The sequence below is a fragment of the Lynx canadensis genome, chromosome C1 (assembly GCF_007474595.2).
Source record: "Lynx canadensis isolate LIC74 chromosome C1, mLynCan4.pri.v2, whole genome shotgun sequence".
NCBI classification, from domain to species: domain Eukaryota; kingdom Metazoa; phylum Chordata; class Mammalia; order Carnivora; family Felidae; genus Lynx; species Lynx canadensis.
This window is the reverse complement of record NC_044310.1, coordinates 162,708,079-162,728,504: the sequence shown is the minus strand read 5'-3', so window position 1 is coordinate 162,728,504 and position 20,426 is coordinate 162,708,079. Positions and strand designations below refer to the sequence as shown.

The 20,426-nt window shown below is 37.4% G+C and overlaps 1 protein-coding gene across 3 annotated transcripts in view; it reads left to right on the top strand.

The window, feature by feature from the left end:
• CHN1 (chimerin 1) overlaps positions 1-20,426 on the top strand; it is a 204,998-nt gene that overhangs the window by 111,228 nt on the left and 73,344 nt on the right. For 2 of the 3 annotated variants that reach the window (XM_030325608.1, XM_030325609.1), the window contains one exon: positions 4,269-4,557. In XM_030325608.1, coding sequence (XP_030181468.1) covers positions 4,269-4,557 — 289 coding nt within the window. Of the gene's footprint in view, positions 1-4,268; positions 4,558-6,626; positions 6,651-20,426 lie in introns of those variants that run through there. The other variant, XM_030325611.1, reaches the window with a different exon arrangement.

The following is a 20,426-nucleotide window of genomic DNA, read 5'->3' as shown; positions in this document are numbered from 1 at the left end:
CAGTGCTCTCTAGTGTAGAGTTCAGCAGTTGTCCCCAGATCCATGGAACACGTCCTGCCGTCAGTATGGTTACATCGACTGACCTTTTGCCTTTGAATTCAGAGACCTGACTCACAAGTCACAGTGGAAAGACTCATTGCTTTTCCCTCCTCCACCAGCCCCCACTCTGCATTCTGCTATAGTTCCTGTCTGTCTACCCAGGCAGTATAAACTTTTCAGGGACATCTGAAGACAATTCACAAAGAGCTCCTCCTTGCCTTGTGTCGACTGTGAAATCAGCCAGGGCAGAGATATTCCGGTACAAGTTATTTGTGTTACCGGTTGTTTGTTGAGCCCCCTTCAGTGCATGTTTATTGCTTCTCTTTTCTGTTCTACTTTATTGTTTCATGACATGTTCTGTCATTCTCTGCAGAGGCCTAACTAACAGAGAAGGAGAAAGAGAACTACCGTTCATTGAATCTAGTATGTACTTAGCTTTGACTTAAATACGCTTACGTAATCCTCCCAGCCATGTGGAGAAAGATAATGTTATTCCTGTTCTCTAGATGCAGAATCTGAAGAATGATTTTCTCAAATCAGCCAGCTAAAAAGTGGCAGATCCAGGATTTAAACCTATTCTTATACCAAAGTCTGAGGTTTTCTGTTAAACACTCAGGACCCATACTTGCCTTTCCTGGTCAAACCCTGTTTCGAGACTGCAAAGGTGCTTTTGCACCGGACATAAGCAGTAGCTCTGAGACCTTAGTAAGCAGTGAGTTCCTTGGTTTTCATAGTGTGAGGGGAGTTGTTGGGTTCACTTGGTTTCATGAATCACTGCACAGAAATGTAATGTTTCTAAATAAGGTTATGTACCTTTTTACAATGATGTTTTAGAAATGCAAACTAGGGGTTCCTGGGTGGTGCAGTTGAGAATCCAACTCTTGGTTTTGGTTCGGGTCATGATCTCACAGTTCATGAGTTTGAGTCCTGTGTCTGGCTCCACACTGCTGGTGTAGAGCCTGTTTGGGATTCTCTCTCTCCCTTGCTCTCCCTCCGCCCTTCCCCCACTCGCATGTGCTTGCACGTACTCTGTCTCTCAAAATAAATGAACTTTAAAAAAAAACTTAAAAAACAAAAAAGATTTAAAAAACAAACTAAAGATGAATTCTTAGGGACCCCTGAGTGACTCAGTCAGTTAAGCGTCTGACTTCAGCTTAGGTCATGATCTCATGGTTCGTGAGTTTGAACCCCACATGGGGCTGTGTGCTGACAGCTTGGAACCTGGAGCCTGTTTCGGATTCTGTATCTCCTTCTCTCTCTCTCTGTGCCCCTTCCTGGCTCTCACTGTCTCTCTCTCAAAAGTAAATAAACATTAAAAATTTTTTTTCAAATAAATAAATAAATAAATGAAGATGAATTCTTTAAATTCCAGGGCGCTTGATAGAGCATGCAACTCTTGAGAGAGAGAGAGAGAGAGAGAGAGAGAGAGATAATGTTATATATATAATGTTATATATATATATATAAATATATATATAATGTTATATATATATAAAATGTTATAATGTTATATATATGTTATATTATGTTATATATATATATAATGTTATATATATAACGTTATATATATATAATGTTATATATATATAAATATATATATAATGTTATAATGTTATATATATGTTATATTATGTTTTGTGTATATATATATATATATATATATATATATATATATATAATCCATCATTTCATCTTATGTTTGTGTTTGTCTATATCCTGTAGAGGTAATCAAGGGAACAGGAACTTTATTATGAACCACCTAATATTTAACAGAATTCCTGGGTGTGTGGTTGAATGATAGTTTGTAAGTGGTAAACTTTTCCAAGAAAGGATCCTTTCTTTGCCTTTAGATTCAGCATCTCTGCTTTTCTGGCTCTTTTGTAGAATAGACACACCCATTCCCCACCTTGCTCAAAGATTTTCTATCATGCCTTTCAAATCACAGAAGGGAAGGAGACTCCGTTGATGTAAACTGTGATGCTATTCTTTATGTCACTTCCCAAGGGAAAGAGAGGGCTGTACAGGCTAGGCAATGAGAGGGTATGGCTCCTTTAGTAAAAATAATGCAGCTTTCCTAAAAAGTCAATCATAATTCCAAAATGGAAATTCATTTTCTTGTCCTGTGAGGTTACATTTTAATCAGCCCATATTATGAGTTACTTTCGTTATTGGATCAGGTTCCTTAAGACTGGAAGTTCGACTGGACCGGAAGTCCAGAGCTGACGTGCAGGTTGAGGAGGAATTGGGAGTTTCGTGCTGGGTCTCTTCAGGTTGCTGTGATAAACAGAAAAGCACAAACTTACTTAGTCTTTTTTGCCCGATGCCTAGAGGTAGCCAGGAAATCCTCACCTTAGCTGGGGTAGCAATAGGCCCATTGTGAAGCGTCCTAGACCAGCTCTTTCAGTCTCCCCACACTCACCCAAGTGAGGCCAAGAACGCCATTATCGCTTCTGCCCTACACTCCCATACTGTTCAGATTTTAGAATAAATATGAGTGACAAGTGCCTACCACCATTGCTTGGATAGTCTTTAGTTTAAGTGCACATGCACTGTAAAATCATAAACCTCTGAAGGAGTAAAATGGTCTAATCCCTCATTGAAATGCCTCTGAATACACCTGAGCTATAAAAGGACTTAATGTTAAACAGTGCTGAGTGATTATTGTTGTAAGACTCTTACAAAAATTATACAGTGGCCTTCCATGTTTATTACTCAAAAAACAGATAATATGTCTTAACAGAAAGGAAATAATAAAAGCAGTATATTAAACTGAAAGAAACTTTTATATTTAACTTTGGTGTAGAAATTTTACCTTCTACTTTTTTAGACTTACATTATAATGAAAATTTACTTAGGAGAAGTATGTCTATAACATTACAGGAAAATGACCAGTGGGAAATTGGAATTATATGGATCATTCACTTGAGTATAAATCAAAATATAATTGCTTTTAAAGGACTAAAGGTGGATAAATTTTATTATAGAAGGACCATCATGGATAGAATGCCAGGTTCTAGATTCAATAATTACTAAAGTTCAATTTGAACTACAGAAACAGAGATACCTCAGGCCATTATAAAAATTATTTTGTTTCCTTTTTTAAAGATAAATTAAAAGTAGAATCTTAAGTTGCTAAGTCCTGTCTTTCTGGAATATAATCAATACCAGAATAATATTGTTGTGAAAGTTTGGAGTCCTAATTAAACATTTTACTTTGGTATTAAACACGGCATTATTTTGGTATTTAAGTTCACCTCTGTTCTGTGTATTTGGGGGTCTTTTTTGTTGTTGTTCTGTGTATTTTTAACAGTGAAATTAAATACATCCTCTCTGACTTGTTTTGTTTTTAATTAGGCTCACGTGGGATTGCCTTTGGGAGACCATGATACTGGCTCTTGGTGCCTTTCGGCATCCCCTTTCATAAAATCAGGAGGCAAAATACTGAAATTATCAGAAGAGTAAACCATTATTCTCCACTTTTTAAAGTATGTCACCAAAACATGACCCAAAAGTGAGAACAGATCTAGAGTCCATTCGTTTATGACTTCTGTGCCTTATATATATTGCTGACGTTTCTTGCCTCCACTCAACATGCAGACACAGAAAAACGACTATATAAAAGGAAAGAGCAAGTCACTGACTCATGGCTAGAAATCACAAAAGTATGTTTCTGTTGCCATCCTGCCTTACTGTGCGGTTCAGGTTCTGGACTCAGCTGTGCTTTAAATGATTGCTGGCATTGTACTTACGTGAGCCCATTAAATGGGGCTTTCTCATTAAAAGACATGAATGCTGGGGTCTAAAGTATGTTGAATATTTTTATTGATCGACTTGAAGAGAACATGTTAATAAAGAAATTTAATCTCTTATGGAGTTGACTAATTGAATATAGAATGTGCTCTAATAGGATATAAGCTTTATTTTCCTTCACTTTTCCTACAGGTTAATGAAGTGGTTTAAAAAGATAAACAAGAACATTGTTTCCCTTCTAGAGTAGGCATGCTTTTAGCTAGTTATCCCTAGTTGTTGCAAGTTTACTCTTTGTGTTCACAAGTTTTATTTTCTGTATTCCAGACGATTCATAGAGATTAGCCACAGTTTATTTAACAAAGAAGACACACACAAAGCAATAGTTTTTTTTGCTCTTTCTCTCTTTTTTTTTTTTTTTTTCAGAAAGAATTCACTTGCTTACTTTTCTTAAAAACATCTTTCCCATTTCATTGAGGCAGATTTGGAAGTCAAACCAGAAACTTCAGGCTGTACTACGATGGAAAGCACTTCGTTGGGGAGAAGCGCTTTGAGTCCATCCACGATCTGGTGACTGATGGATTGATTACTCTCTATATTGAAACCAAGGCAGCAGAATACATTGCCAAGATGACGATAAACCCAATTTATGAGCACATAGGATACACAACCTTAAACAGAGAGCCAGCATACCAAAAACATATGCCAGTCCTGAAAGAGACACATGATGAGAGAGATTCTACAGGCCAGGATGGGGTGTCAGAGAAAAGGGTAAGCTACCATGAAACCACACTTTATCTTCTTCTGTTTGGGGTCCGTATAAAAAGCCATTATTGCCAGAAGAGATTGACTTCTCCACAGAGCTTTGAAAAAGATGTGCGTTTCCCTAATGTCACTGGTTTCTGTGGTGCTGAACTTTGCATATATCTAATTCTTGTTCAGTTATGTCAGGTATATATTTGTGCTCCATATTATTTCCTATTTCATCAGTTTCATGGTTTTAAAACTATGTTGAAAAAAAAAGTCCCCTGATTTAAAAAAAAAAAAAAAAAAGCTCAGGGCTTTGGGTCAGAAGCATGACTACGGTCAAGAAAAGAGAGCTGTATTACATGAGAAATTGAGGGGGTCGCATAATCTATCAAAACTACTTTTTTATTCCCTTTATAAATAGTTCCGTTCTTTAGCAAAATGATATATAGCCATGCTTTAAAGTACATAGGATTAAATTCAGTCTATCGATAACTTTTACTATTTTGGGAATCAGTCAGTCTTGAGTAACAGGAGTGTTTATCTCCTTCGGGACTCTTAAGAATTAATTGAATCAGAAAGATGTATTTTAATTACAAGAGACAATTTAAGTTTTTCCTTTGTCATATTTTAGTTGTAATATGTTTAAAGTTAACATCAGAAGTTTCAATTCCTTGGCATTACTATTTGCTTTGGAAAATGATCCCTAGCTGCCTCTTTATCCCTCAGAAAAAGAGTGAGAGAATTTCTTGATGTTTTACATTGTATGGGATTTAGTTGGGAGAATTTTATGTATTCTAATTGGAATTGTGTTATTCACTCTAATATTCTTGAGGCTCTCCCGCGGCCATATTAAAGAAATGCAGTATTACATAGTGATTTGAGCTTGGATTGTGTCACCAAATAGATCTGTGCACAAATTCTACCATTTTACTAGTTGTGTGAACTTACTTTGTGTCACTGAATTTCTCTGTGCTTTGATGTTCTCATTTGTAAAATTATAATCAAACTGTTGTGAGGATTGATTGAAGGAGATAGTAGGTGCAAAATAGCCAAACAGCGACAGGCACACAGTAAGCACTCATGAGTTTGGTGGTAACGTTACTGTGACAGCTATATTACCTCAAGGCGGTATCCTAAAATACTTGCAGTTATCTTGAAGTATGTAGGCACAGAATGGAAATTTAAAATGTTCATTGTCTCGCCTAAATTTTAGTTTCTGGCAAAGCTAACTCAAAGTAGCATTTTGCAGCTACAGCGAACCCAACGTTTTAAATTACAGACTGTAGAAAATCTGTAGAAAAAGGTTTTTCATATATTCGTGTTTGTTAGGAACCCTAATCTTTTTTGGAAGTAACCAGAATGTAGAATCCTAATTGCTTGCCGTATTTAATATTGTTCTTTTCACTCTCTAATTCCCATTTTCTCACTTTTGGTTATTTTCTATTCATGGTATTTTTCAGTCATGCTCGTATTTAAGTATCTCTAATACTGACAATGCATTTTATGCAGGTGTGATAGAATATTCTAAGTCAGCATTTGTGAATGTGTTTAAAACGTGTCCATGTGAGGTTTTTAGAGTTGATCGGCCAAATGATGACCTTTGCTAATGTGTTCTGGATATACTTTTCAAAATCAAGAGACTCGAACTAAGGACACAGCTGTTTCCCACTGGGCTAGTCGTTTCACCTCCTAGAGTCTTGGTTGTCCCTCCTACAAAGTGAAAGTAGCATTCACAGAGGAAAGAGACTGAGGTAGACGATGTCTGGAGGACCCTTTTAGCTCTAGGATCCGTCATTCCCCATGTATTCTGGCAGCGGCACCTGTGATGGTACATGGTCTGGATTGCCTGCTGCTGATGGCCACTGATGGCCACATAGAGTGAGGTAGCTAGCTCCGGAAAGTACTTCTCTCCAGCGGTACATAGTTAAGGATCATGGAAAAAAAAATTTTTTTTATTTTTGCTTTAAACTGCATGCATCTTAAATCTAGTTGGCTTAAAATCTACTCACTCAAAAATAGATTTATTTTATTTATAGGTGTCATCCAACAGGACAGGGATGATGACCTGTTCAGGAGCTTGAAACATTGATTCCCTGTCACAGTTGATGACATTTGTAAGTAAAGACAATCGTGTTTCATTGATTTCAAATATCGCTTGACACAAGTATGATTTAATAAGTATTTTACTGGATCCTGAATAGCTAAAGTCCCTCTTGTCCGTGAGGGGCTTACCTTTTCCTCAGAGGGAAAAGTGGTGATTTCGCAGGAGTTAGGATGCTGGTATGGAAAGGTTGCTGGTATTGGAGTTAAGAGCTAGGTTCCAGTTCTGCTACAGGAATTGATTTCCTGTGTCACTTTGGGTAGACTGCTTCACTTCTCTGAGACTGTGTTTCCCCGCCTTTAATAAGAGGGCTTTGGGCCAGATGATCTCCAAGATGTGGTTCTTGTTATAGTCTGTGATCCTTCAAGGAGTGTAGGTGTTGTAAGAGGCAGAGAACACAGGACAGAAATAGCACCGAAGTCTGGTCTTGAAAGGTGAGATCTATTTTTAGCTTATCTACCAACTAATTGTGTGACTTTGGGACAATCCCCTAGCCTGTCTGGACTTCAGATTCTTCACAGATAAGGGTTTTTCGCTAAAACAGTAATTTTACAATTGTTACAGTTTTGCTTACTGCAAAAAGGGCTCTGTGCTCAAATAGGCTTGATGAAAAAAAATTTTTTTTAACTTACCTATTTCTTTTCTGTAGGCTTCTCAGTTTCGCTAATGACCTAATAATATGTGTTATGACTCTCCAAGAGTGTTCCCAGACTTACCTGAAGCGCCTCGCCACTCTTTAGAAAATTATTCAGGAAAATAATATTTCACGAAATCCACTTGGGGAAATTCTGAATCAGATATCTCTTAAGGTCTTTCCTCCTTCTAAAATTAAAGGAGGAGAATGCCATGCGTATTTTATTTTTCAGTCCTTAAGTGTAAGTTGAGCATCTGAGCTTTGTGGAAGGTTATCAGGATGGTGTGATGGTCTTAAAGTTTTTTGTCATGGGAAGTGAATCCTGAAGGTCCCTAGCTGTCTCTAGGAAAGCTCGTGGCATATTCTGAGGGCAGAGATTTTTTTTCCAAGTGACATCTGTGTCATTTTTTCATTAACTCTCCAATTCCTTCTCTAGCTTGAAATATCAATCAGAAACTTAAATTTCTTTTCAAAAAGTATTAAGAGAAATTTAATCATGAAGTGGTAGCCTGTTGAAAAGCCAGAGTTCCTTCTCTTCTAAAATGGCTTAACTGTAGTATCCACACTGGCCATGAACCCAGCTTTTATTAGTTACTTTTTCAAAATTTATCTTGGAACTGTATTTGAATAGTTTCTTTCTCCAAGTAGTAAATGTCATATGTTTGCTTCAACAGATATTGGACCAATGGCTGAATGCAACAATTTTTATGATAATTTTATACTTATTAATAATGTAATTTCTAATTCTCCAAAGCCCTGCTTTAGAACATGTCTCATAACTGTTAATAATATAAACTGCCAAATAAAATATATTAATTTGCATTTCAGAAACTGTGCTATGAGTCAGAACCCAGAATCTAGCCAGGACCTCATTTCTTTAGAATCTAGTCTTGTAAGTCCCAAACCTGCCTCACATGTAAGAGTGACCTGTGATGGCAAGGGGGTGCAAAATCCATTTGTTGGTTTTATGGAACTTCACCAAGCCAGATAACCTATATGTGTCTGTGTGTGTATATATGTGTTTTTTTCTTCTCCTGGAAGTTTGGAATGATTGCAATGCTTGGCATACTGTCATATTATTTTATTCTTCAGGAATTTCTTTTACATTTAAATTCCACTTTTTAAAGACTTCTTTGGGAATCACCAGACTGCATATGTACTGAAAAACCTTGTGAAGTTTGAAGTTTAAATGTAATCAGGGCCCTGCCAAAAAACTGCTCTAACTACTGGACTTCTTTTGGCGTCTCCATAAAATGATAGGAGTCTTTGTCCCTGGGAATGGCAAAAGGGGCCCAGGCAGTCTGGTCTGCTAATTGTCTTATTCTCCCACAAAACAGCTCTCCTAAATGTTTTTACTTTGCTTAAAAAATATGTAGCTAGCACATTATTTGTATCCCTATAATCTCAATGTAGAAATCAGCGGGGAAAGCCATACTTAATCATTGCAAAAGTGACCATATCAGAGGAGGGAGTACCATGAAGCAATCTACAGAAAACTGTTCTTTGACTTTCTACTTTACCACTTTTTAAAGCCTGTCTTTTCCGGGGCACCTGGGTGGCGCAGTTGGTTGAGAGACCGACTTCGGCTCAGGTCATGAGCTCATGGTTCGTGGGTTTGAGCCCCACGTCAGGCTCTGGGCCGACAGCTCAGAGCCTGGATCCTGCTTCCGATTCTGTATTTCCCTCTCTCTCTCTCTCTTCCACTCTCCTGCTCGTTCTCTCTCTCTCCGTCTCTCTCTCTCTCTCAAAAATAAGTAAACATTAAAAAAAATAAAGCCTGTCTTTTGCTTCTTCTTCCTTATTCTTCCCTAACTTGTTGTGCTCCTGTTGTTCATCTGCTTCCTAACCCTGCCTTTATCCATATCCATTCCTCTCTCCCCTGGTCAGATTTACATGCTCACACTTCCACTGTGGCTTAAGGTTAGGATGAGTTGTTCCAGGGGAGAACAGGCACTCGGAGAACTGCCAGATTTGCCCAGGGTCACCTATTTGTATAAAGAAGCCAATTTAGTCATTTGTGAGAAAGACTATAGTTGCCCTACAGAATATCTAATAGTGGGTTTGTCTTCTCTAAGTATCCTTCTTAAGAATCAAGTAGAGTTAAAAAAAAAAATCCTACATAGTCAGTATATAAGTATATATTTGTCTGTGTGGTTTTGAGCAAGCCCTAAGTCTCCCTGGGTCTCAACTTGCCTCGGTCTCTAAAATGAGGATTATGGATTCGGTTATACTGGTGGTTATGAATATTCATGAAATTTTATAAAGTAGCCTTCCTCGTATTTAATGCATTATTGACTTTGGGATCAGAGCGATCACCAACCAGATGCCCATTCGTGGGTCTGAATACTGTTCCCCCAGCTTTTGCTGGAAACAGCACGTTCAGGTTTCTCTTCAGGATCCATCTTTTCATTGCTTGAAGTGTCCTCCTTGTTCACAACATAACATCAAACAGCTCCAGATTGCTTCATCCAACAGTGGAGTTTCTCTTTTAGAAATACTAGGATGCCTCTAATTGTGTCTAAACAGGAAGCATGTCTTTGCCTAATAATATGCTAAGGATTTTTAAGGCTAGAATATGTTATTTTTTTTTTTCAACGTTTATTTATTTTTGGGACAGAGAGAGACAGAGCATGAACGGGGGAGGGGCAGAGAGAGAGGGAGACACAGAATCGGAAACAGGCTCCAGTCTCCGAGCCATCAGCCCAGAGCCCGACGCGGGGCTCGAACTCCCGGACCGCGAGATCGTGACCTGGGAGAAGTCGGACGCTTAACCGGCTGCGCCACCCAGGCGCCCCTAGAATATGTTATTTTTTATGGTATTTGCATTTTAGTATTGACCAGTATTTTAACTCTACTTTCCATTAATGTAAGACAATTAGTCTTCTGCTTCTCTGCCTGTCAGTGAACTTTTATTGAAGGTGCATCCCATGTTGAGTCCATTAGCAAACATCTCTCAAATTTCCCTGAACTTCTGATTATTCTCCAAATCCAGCTAGGCAAACCCTCTCCTTCCTTGGCCTTAACATCTTCACGTTTCACTTTCTAGATAGTCTTCTATGAGCTATCTAAATAGATTTGTGGTTTTACTCAAGAGTTATCTTGGAACATAAATAATTAAAGAGCATTGCAAAAATAGCATCCCCATGTCTTCTTCAGTATCCATGAACACTAACTCATCTCCTATGAAAATTAATTGCATTTAATTCAACATCTATTGCATGCTTCCTGTTTGTAAGGAAACAGGCTAGACTCTGGAAGGGATAAAAGATGTACAAGATAGAAGCCCTGCCTCAAAGAAACCCTGCCTTATGTGTTAATGTTTTCATTGTTTCCACCCTAATTAATTAGCAATTAGGCATCTTGATAGCAAGAGGCTACCTGCCTATATCATCTGAAGAGTATTGCAGTTCAGTAAGTATTAAGTTGGACTTCCTCTGATGTGAGTTTGCTTCTCTAATAGCCCAGCAGATCACAGAAAACACTTTTGTAGACAAGAACACTACTTTTTCAGAATCATAGATCAGAAATTAATAGGACATTCTGGCATTCCACTCCAGTTTCAAGGCTTTAAACCCCCCGTGTTGTTACACTTCTCGTTCAGCACTTTGGATTTTATATTAATGGTGTTGACTGACTACATGAACAAATGAGTGTATTTTATGAATTCAGCCAAATCCGAGAAAGAAAAATATAGTCACTCAAGTTGATTTGATACTTTATATTATTTTTCCTTTAAGAACTCAGAATCCTTAGGATGTCTCTGTGAGGTAGGGATGGCCATTCCTTATTCCATAGGTAGAGCATCTGAGGAACAGAAAAATTGTCTTTGTGATATGAAATAGTTGGTGAAATGTGGTGGCTACATGCACGTCTTCGGGGATATGTGCCAAGAAGCCAAAATGGTAGAGAAGTGGCATCTCCCCAAACTCATGGTTATATCAGTCATGTGTTGGGACAGTGTGGACCCCACCAGAGAATCTCATACTTACAATGATTGAAGAAAACTCAAAGGGGGCCCCGGACATCTGTTGCATGAATCTCCTCTGTTCCTCCATCTTATCACCCACAGAAAGGATTAGTAATTAAAAGCCATTAGGGAAAACCAGATGGAAAGATGAAAACGGAAGTAAACATCAAATCCTCAGCTCCAAAAACCAGGCCAACGGAAGACCAAATTGTAATTTACCAAGCCAGCTGCAGTTTTGGAAGATCTCTGTATATGAGCCAATTTAACAAATAAAATAAGTCTTAAATTACTGGCTTGAGGGTTGGAAAAGGAAGCTGTTAGAGATTGTTTCACAATTGCTATTTCAGAGTCTCCAGCATTTTGGTGAGGAAATAATCATTGGTGGCCTCTCCATTTAACTCTGAAACAGAAATCAGCTCTGGTGGCTTTAGGAGTGATAGCATTTGGGTACAGAGTGAGTGAGACTATCAAGCAATCATCTGGCTTTCCCATGTTGCCCACAAACCAATTCTCTGGGCAATTCTAAAATAAAACTTTCCAGTTTCAATAAATGCTTTTTTTTTTTTTTAATTTTTAATGTTTATTTGTTTTTGAGAGAGACAGAGAGACAGAGCACGAGCGGGGAAGGTACAGAAAGCGAGGGAGGCACAGGATCCAAAGCAGGCTCCAGTCTCCGAGCTGTCAGCACAGATCCTGACGAGGGCTCAAACTTACAAACCATGAATTCATCACCTGAGCTGAAGTCCGACACTCAACCGACTGAGCCACCCAGGTGCCCCTAATTTCAATAAATCCTTACATTAGATCTCATCCTAAATGATTTGGATCTGTAATTTTTTCTTGGGCCTTTTGCTCTATCCTATTTCCCTTTATCCTTGGAGTTCTTTCTCTTTCCCTAATATTTAGACCTCTCAGAGACTCACAGATCATGCCCTGAGCCTTTCCTTACCCAAGTTGTGAGACCTTAATTGTTTTAAATGGCCTCATAAGTTAGTCCTTAACTTTTCTTGGGTCTCCTTTGAGTTACTGCACCCGGTGAAAAATGCTCAAACCTGAGCATTATATTGCAAAAATAGATTCTTTCAGTAAGACATTCTAGACCTCTGTAATCAACTGATCGTGCCCTTGTTTATGTGATTCCTATTAAGTGTGCTGCTACGTTATTTCATTGTTTTGCTCAGTAACTTGAATGAATCAGCTCTATTATCCTCTATTTCCTCAGGTTCTAAAGACATCCAGTGAAAATTCACTAAATGCTGTAGGTTTGCTGATGAACTAAAATTTTACAACTTAAACATTATTTTTGGCAATTTCTTTTTTTTCCTGTTTTAGGAAGCTCTTTTATTTTTGGTTTTATTTTTCAAATTTTAATTCCAGTATAGTTACATACAGTGTCATGTTAGTTTCAGGTGTACAATATAGTGATTCAATAATTCCATACATCACTCAGTGCTCATCATGATAAGTGTACTCTTAATCCCCATCACCTGTTTCACCCGTTTCCCCCCCCCCCCCCCCCCCCCCCCCGTAAACATCTGTTTGTTGTATACAGTTAAAAGATAGTTTCTCTATAGGTTTTTGGTTTGTCTTTTTTTTTCTTTGATCATTTGTTTTTTTAAATTCCACATATCAGTGAAATCATATGGTATTTATCTTTCTCTAATTTCACTTAGCATTATGCCCTCTAGCTTCATCCACATCACTGCAATTAGCAAGGTTTCATTCTTTTTTATGGCTGAATCATATTCAGTGTGTGTGTGTGTGTGTGTGTGTGTGTGTGTGTGTGTGTGTACACACTCCATCTTCTTTATGCATTCATCTATCAATGGACACTTGGGCTGCTTCCATAATTTGGCTATTGTAAATAACGCTGCAGTGAACATAGGGGTGCGTATATCTTTTCGAATTAGTGTTTTTGTGTTCTTTGGGTAAATATCCGGTAGTGTGATTACTGGGTCATGGAGTAGTTCTATGTTTAACTGTTTGAGGCACCGCCACACCATTTTCCACAGTGGCTGTAGCAGTGTGCATTCCCACCAACAGTGCATGAGGGTTATCTTTGATAATTTCTAAATTACTCCAGTTTGTACTTATTGACCAGCATTGTTTGATTAAAAACAAACAAACCACCTTTAGTATAAAATTCCTCTCCAAAAGCAGAAGCTTTTATATGAATTGCAGATTATGTAGCACCATCTAAGAGATTTACACCTTTCTTTCTTTCACCCACTCAGCAGAAGGAGATCCTCGTCATGGGTATAGTTTGCTTAATAACTTTAGAATGACTTGGGGTTGCTGCTCAAGTTCATAGTGAGGAAAAAAAAAACTATATAGTTCCCCTATCCCTGGAGAAAGTCCTGTTTTTCCTCGCAATGGGGAAACTGCAAATGAACAAGCCCATATCTCTTTATAGGCTTATTTTCTAAGAATTTTTTGTAAGTCAGCTTTATTGCAGTATAATTTATATACAATAAAATGCACACAGTTATGTGTCTAGTTTGATGAGCTTTGACAAATACACATACCTATGTAACCACCACTGCAATCAAATATAGAACATGCCATTACTCCATGAAGTTCCCCTAGTGTCTCTTTGTAGAAAATCGCACCTCCTCCCCCAGTCCTAGTGCAACCACTGATTAGATCTCTATCAGGACAAGAACTTATTTTTATAAGTGTTGATTGAAGGTGGCATTCTTTTTAATGTTTTAGTTTTCTACATGTATAGCACTTTTTACCTTCATTTTCTATTTATTACAAGTACATCATCTTATTTACCTTCTTTTTAAGTTTTTTGTTTTTTTTTTTTTTGTTTGTTTTTGTTTTGGAGAGAGAGAAAGAACCCCAAGCAGGCTCTGCCCTATCAGTGTGGAGCTCATTGTGGGGCTCGATCCCATGAACCACGTGATCATGACCTGAGCCAAAATCAGGAGTTGGACACTTAACTGACTAAGCCACCCAGATGCCCATAAATACCTACCTTCTTATCTTGATTTTAGATGTAAAATTTCTCAAGTCATATTATTTTAGAGAAATATGGGCAACAAAAGAATGACTGATGTTTAGTACCGATTGCAAGGCACTGTGACTTGTTGATGGTTTCACTCCTATCATTATGGGCTTTTCACTTTTTCATCTATGATAAGAACTTCAAAAATGTGGGAACACAATGAGAGAGGATTCTTAGGGAGGAAGATCTTCTCTGCTCTGTTGGGATCTTGGACCTAAGCCAGAAGCACTCAGCCAGCTCTCCTTTAATCACTGCCATCTCTTGGCCCTTCCTCTCGGGAATAGGTCCCATGGCAGATGCTAGTCACAGTCACAGTTGATAGGAAGTACAGTGTCCCCGACTCTCTGAGTGGGAAGCGTACCACATGGTACCAAGTATCACAATGAGAAAAACTACCGTTTCTGCTTCCTCTTTGCAGTTGGCTCAGATGGGAAAAGGCGTTCTTCGTGGCAGTGGTATGATTTCAGAATTCCCTATGGAATACCGCTGAAGCTTTTTTTTCCCCAGCTTTATTGAGACTACTAGAGCATTTAGACATGTCTCCCTATGATCCTTGAAAGCTTGCAGGTACAACCCACTCAAGAATCCTGAAGACTGGAGTTCTCCTCTTCTCATTCCCAGGTGAAGAGTGATAATCTCTTGTCTGACAAGCTCCTATGTGTGGACTGTGGGTTCTATAAAATCCTGGAGAAATGATTTTAAGTTTTCTCCTGGCGCCCTCAGACAAAACTATTGGAATATGAGTGAATGGGGGGAATGTTAATAGATGCAGAACCTTGACCCCACCCTAATTCCTTAAAAGTAGATTTAAGAATTTACATATGAATTTTAGTAATCTCTTGCAATGCAGTTTGACTAGAGTAGGCTCTCCAGTGAACCAGGACTGTTCTCAAAGCCCCAGGAACTCAAAAACCTTGTGACCCTCTCTTAGAATTCGGCATGGTTTGTTGGCCACCTTTTTGAGGTCTACTGCTTCTTAAGGCTGGGAGGACTGGGTATAGTGGTGGAGGGGGAAGAGCACTGGAGTTCTGCTTCTGCTTCTACTTCTGAATAGAAGCAGAGTAGAGAAGAATTGTAGAAATGTGTTATGTACACTGACTAGTATACCATGTTATGCCTGTATATGTATATGTGGTATTTGTGAACCAGTCCGATCCTGTGACCTAAAACTGTCCTTAAATTGAAAAAAAAGGAATCATGTGTTGATGTATCTAATTAATGAATTTAAGAGCGTTTTCTCCCCTACTCTTAAGGAAATACACGTTCTTTATAAAAAATCTGAAAAATAGGAACTAAAAAAAAAAGAGGATTATTCATAGCCTCACCATCCACAGTGTATGTCAACATTTTGATAGATTTCCTTCAAGCCTTCCTGTGCACAGATTATTTTAAATTTTTATATTTTTATTGTACAAGTAATCCTTGTTCATTTCCTACAAAAATTAAAAAAAAAAAACATTTAAAAGCTAGCATTAAATTCACACCAAATCCCATTATTGATGGATAACATAACCAACAATATTCTGTTTATTCTTCTAGAGTGTGTGTGTGTGTGTGTGTGTGTCTGTATGAGAGAGAGAAAAGGAGAGAGAAGAGAGAGAAAACATGTTTCTTCTATACAAACTCCTTTGTAATTTGCTTTACTATTAGGTTATGAAAAATCTTTCCATGCAAATAATGCTCAATTGTTTTAAATGTCTGCATAACATTCCTTTATTTTAATGTTTATTTTTTTAGAGAGAAAGAGGTAGAGAGCCAGTGGGGAGGTGCAAAAAAAGAGGGAGACAGAATCCCAAGTAGGCGCCACGCTGCCAGGGCAGAGTCTGATGTGGGACTTAAACTCACAAAGCACGAGATCATGACCTGAGCCAAAATCAAGAGTTGGACGCTTGACTGACTGAGCCACCCAGGCGCCCCTGTGTAACATTACATTGTGTTTATATGCAGTAATTATTCAACCAATCTCTTAATATATTTTTCATTCACTCATTTTGTGAATATTTATTGAATACAGCTCATTTGGGCTACCGTGCCCAATACCAATCAAGACAACTTTGGATCTTCTCATGAAGCTAATTTTCTGTCTTATACACCGAGAATATTAAAAAGAAACTTGAAGATTATCCTCATGTTTTAAATGATGATATGTTGGTTCAGAGAGGAAAATTCTTCTGGCCAGAAAATTTTGTTGTTAAGTGATTGGTAACCAGTGGTTTTTTTCCTGCATGCTATGTTTTTATAATAATGAATCTTCCTTAAGTATTTTTTTAAAATATTAAATAAAAATGGTTCCTTTGCTTATTCAGATTAGCATAATTTAGATTATACTGGTCATTTTAATAGATTTTCTAATTTAGATTTTTGTTTATTCTTGTAAATGGCTTTTCCCCTTCAAATATGAGATTTTTTTTTCAGAATATTTAATGCTCTAAAAATCAGTATTTCTTCAGGAATAATGATAACTAACCAAAAAATTTAAATTTATAAGTTATTTGGGGGGTAACTTAAAAAAACATACACAGTTGGAATAGTCTTTATCTTTAAAATGGAGAAGACCTGAAATCATTGTTTCACTATATGCTAACTTGGATGTAAATTAAAAAAAAAATTAAAAATAAAATTAAAAAAAATCTACGTGCAAAAAATAAGTAAATAAATAAAATGGAGAAGACTTTCATGTGAAAAGCATATTTCTGCACTTGTTGAATATGGAGAGTTGCACCTTAGCTTCGTATGTAATCACAGCCACACTTGTCTGCTCTTTGAAGTTACTTGGTTCTAAATTAATGAAGCAATTTGAGGGGGAAGGATTTCCATAACTTATATCTGCAGTGTGCACCGGAGGATGGGGAGGTGGGATTAGCTAAAACTATTATTTAAGTCAGAAAGAACTATTTTGATATCTTGTGGACGTAACATTCTAATTACCGTATATTTCAAATGTGAATAGTGAATTCCCTTCATCTCCTTATAGACAAAGCCCCCCAAAATGCCCCTGCCTACTTAGTGAATGTGACAAATACTTTTATTTGGAAACTGTTTATTGTTCCTGAGGAGGGGGTAAGTTTTTCATATATATCTTTAATTCATAGTGATATTAGATTATAAACAAGTGTTTGGAATATTTCACTTTTGGTTTCATACAAAAAATATTCTAAACTTCAAAAAAAATTTTTTTTTTAACGTTTATTTATTTTTGAGACAGAGACAGAGCACGAACGGGGGAGGGTCAGAGAGAGAGGGAGACACAGAATCTGAAGCAGGCTCCAGGCTCTGAGCGGTCAGCACAGAGCCCGACGTGGGGCTCGAACTCACAGACCACGAGATCATGACCTGAGCCGAAGTCGGACACGTAAACGACTGAGCCACCCAGGCGCCCCTAAACTTTTAAGCTAAATTTATTTATTTTTTCAAGACAGAACTTAAATGGTAATGGATCTTTAGCATCTGATCTGGTGTTAGGACTCATCAAAGAATTTCTGTAGCCACGTATGCTAGTGTTGGATCATAGCTTTGGAGAAGTCCACAGCATCTGGTTCAAATGTTCTCTTTATTTAGAATCTGTTCTATTTCTTTCTTTAATTTCTTATTTTTTGAGATTTGTTTTCCAGGAAGATGTACCTTTGCTCCTCAAACAAAAGCATTTCAAAGGGAGCTTTAATTATCATATTATCTTCTACTTATCCAGACATTCTGACACACTCAAAACAATTTTTTTATTAGACATCCCCTTGGGACAGGATATCTGTTCATCTTATGACTTTAATGATGTCACTTTAAGCACATCATTAACCTCTTCAGGACTGAGTTGAAGAACTCAGCTTCCGTTTCATTAGATGCCATTCAGGTCCCGTCTAGCAGTCATGATTCACAACTAATAAGTTCTCTTTGTAACCCTCAAGAGATTTTTCAGACTTAAGATTCTGTACTTCTGAGAACTTACTATGTTAAGAAGACAGGCTGAAAACATGCACATTTCAATACAGGCTTGACTCATACTAACTAGGATTGTAAGTTGTCGAGCCAGTGACATAATTTCCTTTGGCCTCGGGAAATTGAAGGTCTTTTGTAGCTCCCCAATAAACATGTCTAAGGGTTGTAAGACTACAAATAATAATAAACATAACTAACATTTATTGAGCCTTTGTACGTCAGAAAGTGTGCTGAGTGTTTCACCAGAGGATCTGCTTTGATTTTCACAGCAATCCTTTTGAAGGTAGGGATTATAATAACATGGGTATCTTTACGGATGATTGGTTTATGGGGCGTTATCAAAGGGATTCTGGGGGCATGTTTTAATAATGCATGCTTTATTTTTAAGAATGAAATCACAAAGGACAACCAAATCCACCAAATGTCCTTTGGTGTCATCATAGTGATGGAACCATAGACTATGTTCGTATTTAAAGTAAGTAGATCACTTTATTGTGAGTAATTGGATTACTCAAAAAGGAAGAAATTACGGGCGCCTGGGTGGCTCAGTAGGTTAAGCGTCCCACAACTTCGGCTCAGGTCACAGTATCACACGCTGTTTGTGAGTTCGAGTCCCACGTCAGGCTCTGTGCTGACGCTCGGAGCCTAGAGCCTGCTTCAGATTCTGTATCTCCCTGTCTCTCTCTGCCCCTCCCCTGCTTACTCTCTCTCTCTCAAAAATAAATAAAAACATTAAAAAAATGTTTTTTAAAATGAAGAAATTAAAACACCTTGGAACCTGCCCAGAGATAGTTGAAGCTCGGTCTAGATGGGCCCTTCACCCACTGAGGCATGTTATGCTAGAACTGTAGTGCTTAGGTTTAGGTTTTGTTTTGTTTGTTTGTTTGTTTGTTTGTTCTGTTTTTAAAGAAACTCTTATCAATGTTAAAAGACTAAAAAGCTTCCAATTTACAGAATAAGAAACCTGTAACTATTGAGTTTTTAAGTATAAAAAACATGAAACAAAATAGTCTTCCCTGTATTGTGGCTTACTTCTCTGAGGGCTGCTTGTGTCAAATGCTACCTCCTTTCTTTACATCACAAAAAATGTACAAACCCAAATAGTCTTGTTCCTTTCATAGAAACAACAACAAAAATAAGTGAGAAAGGATTTTATACTTAGGTGATAGTGTAAATTATACATAAATGTGCAAAGCTGTCAACAATTCAACATGTGAATTTTAAATCACAGTGTACTTAATAGAATGAGCTCTGCATAAATTTCTTTAAAGTTTTTATTATCGAACTATATTAAATGATTAACATAGCTTATTTGTATATTAATGAAATATACTTGCAACTAAGATTTATGAAAAGCATTTGTATTTATTATATTTAAGAAAAGTCTGTACACTTTTCTATTTTCAACAGTTGACTAAGACTCACGTTGACATCTTGAGGTTTTCATCATTTCAGTGTTCAAAGTGCTTATTAGCATTCCCTTGTCAAAGTTGAAGCTTACTTAGCTCTTTGTAACTGACAAAAGACCTTTGAGTTGACAGTCACCTCCTAAATAAATAAGATTGTGAAGGCAGTTGAAGGGTTTTTCAAATCAATACTCTAGAGACCATATGTAAAACTTACTATAGAGAGTTTATTATAATTTAGAAGCAAAAAAAGAAAAACAAACAAAAACCAAAACCCTCTCATCTTCTTAACACAGTTTGACAATTTGTCATTTTCTGTCTTCTCTCTCAGAAGCAGGGAAATCAGTAACAATAAGGTTTAGCATTCGTGACTATAAAAGATAAAAAGATATTATTGCTAATGATCATACTTCTGAGAAAGTAATAAAGAAAGTGAAAAAATCTTTAATATAAAATAAACTTTGGGAAAAAAAAGAGGTTAGAGTGGAAGAGAGCCAAAGCATAAGAGACTCTTAAAAACTGAGAACAAACTGAGGGTTGATGGGGGGTGGGAGGGAGGGGAGGGTGGGTGATGGGTATTGAGGATTTGGGATGAGCACTGGGTGTTGTATGGAAACCAATTTGACAATAAACTTCATATATTGAAAAAATAAAATAAAACTTTGGGGAAGTTCTAAAATACGCAGTCATAAGTAGTTTTGTTATTAAGTATTTATTTGAGAGAGAGGACAAGCTGGGGAGGGACAGAGAGAGAGAAGGGAACAGAGGATCTAAAGCAGGCTCTGTGCTGACAGCAGAGAGCCCGATGTGGGGCTCAAACCCACAAACTGTGAGATCAT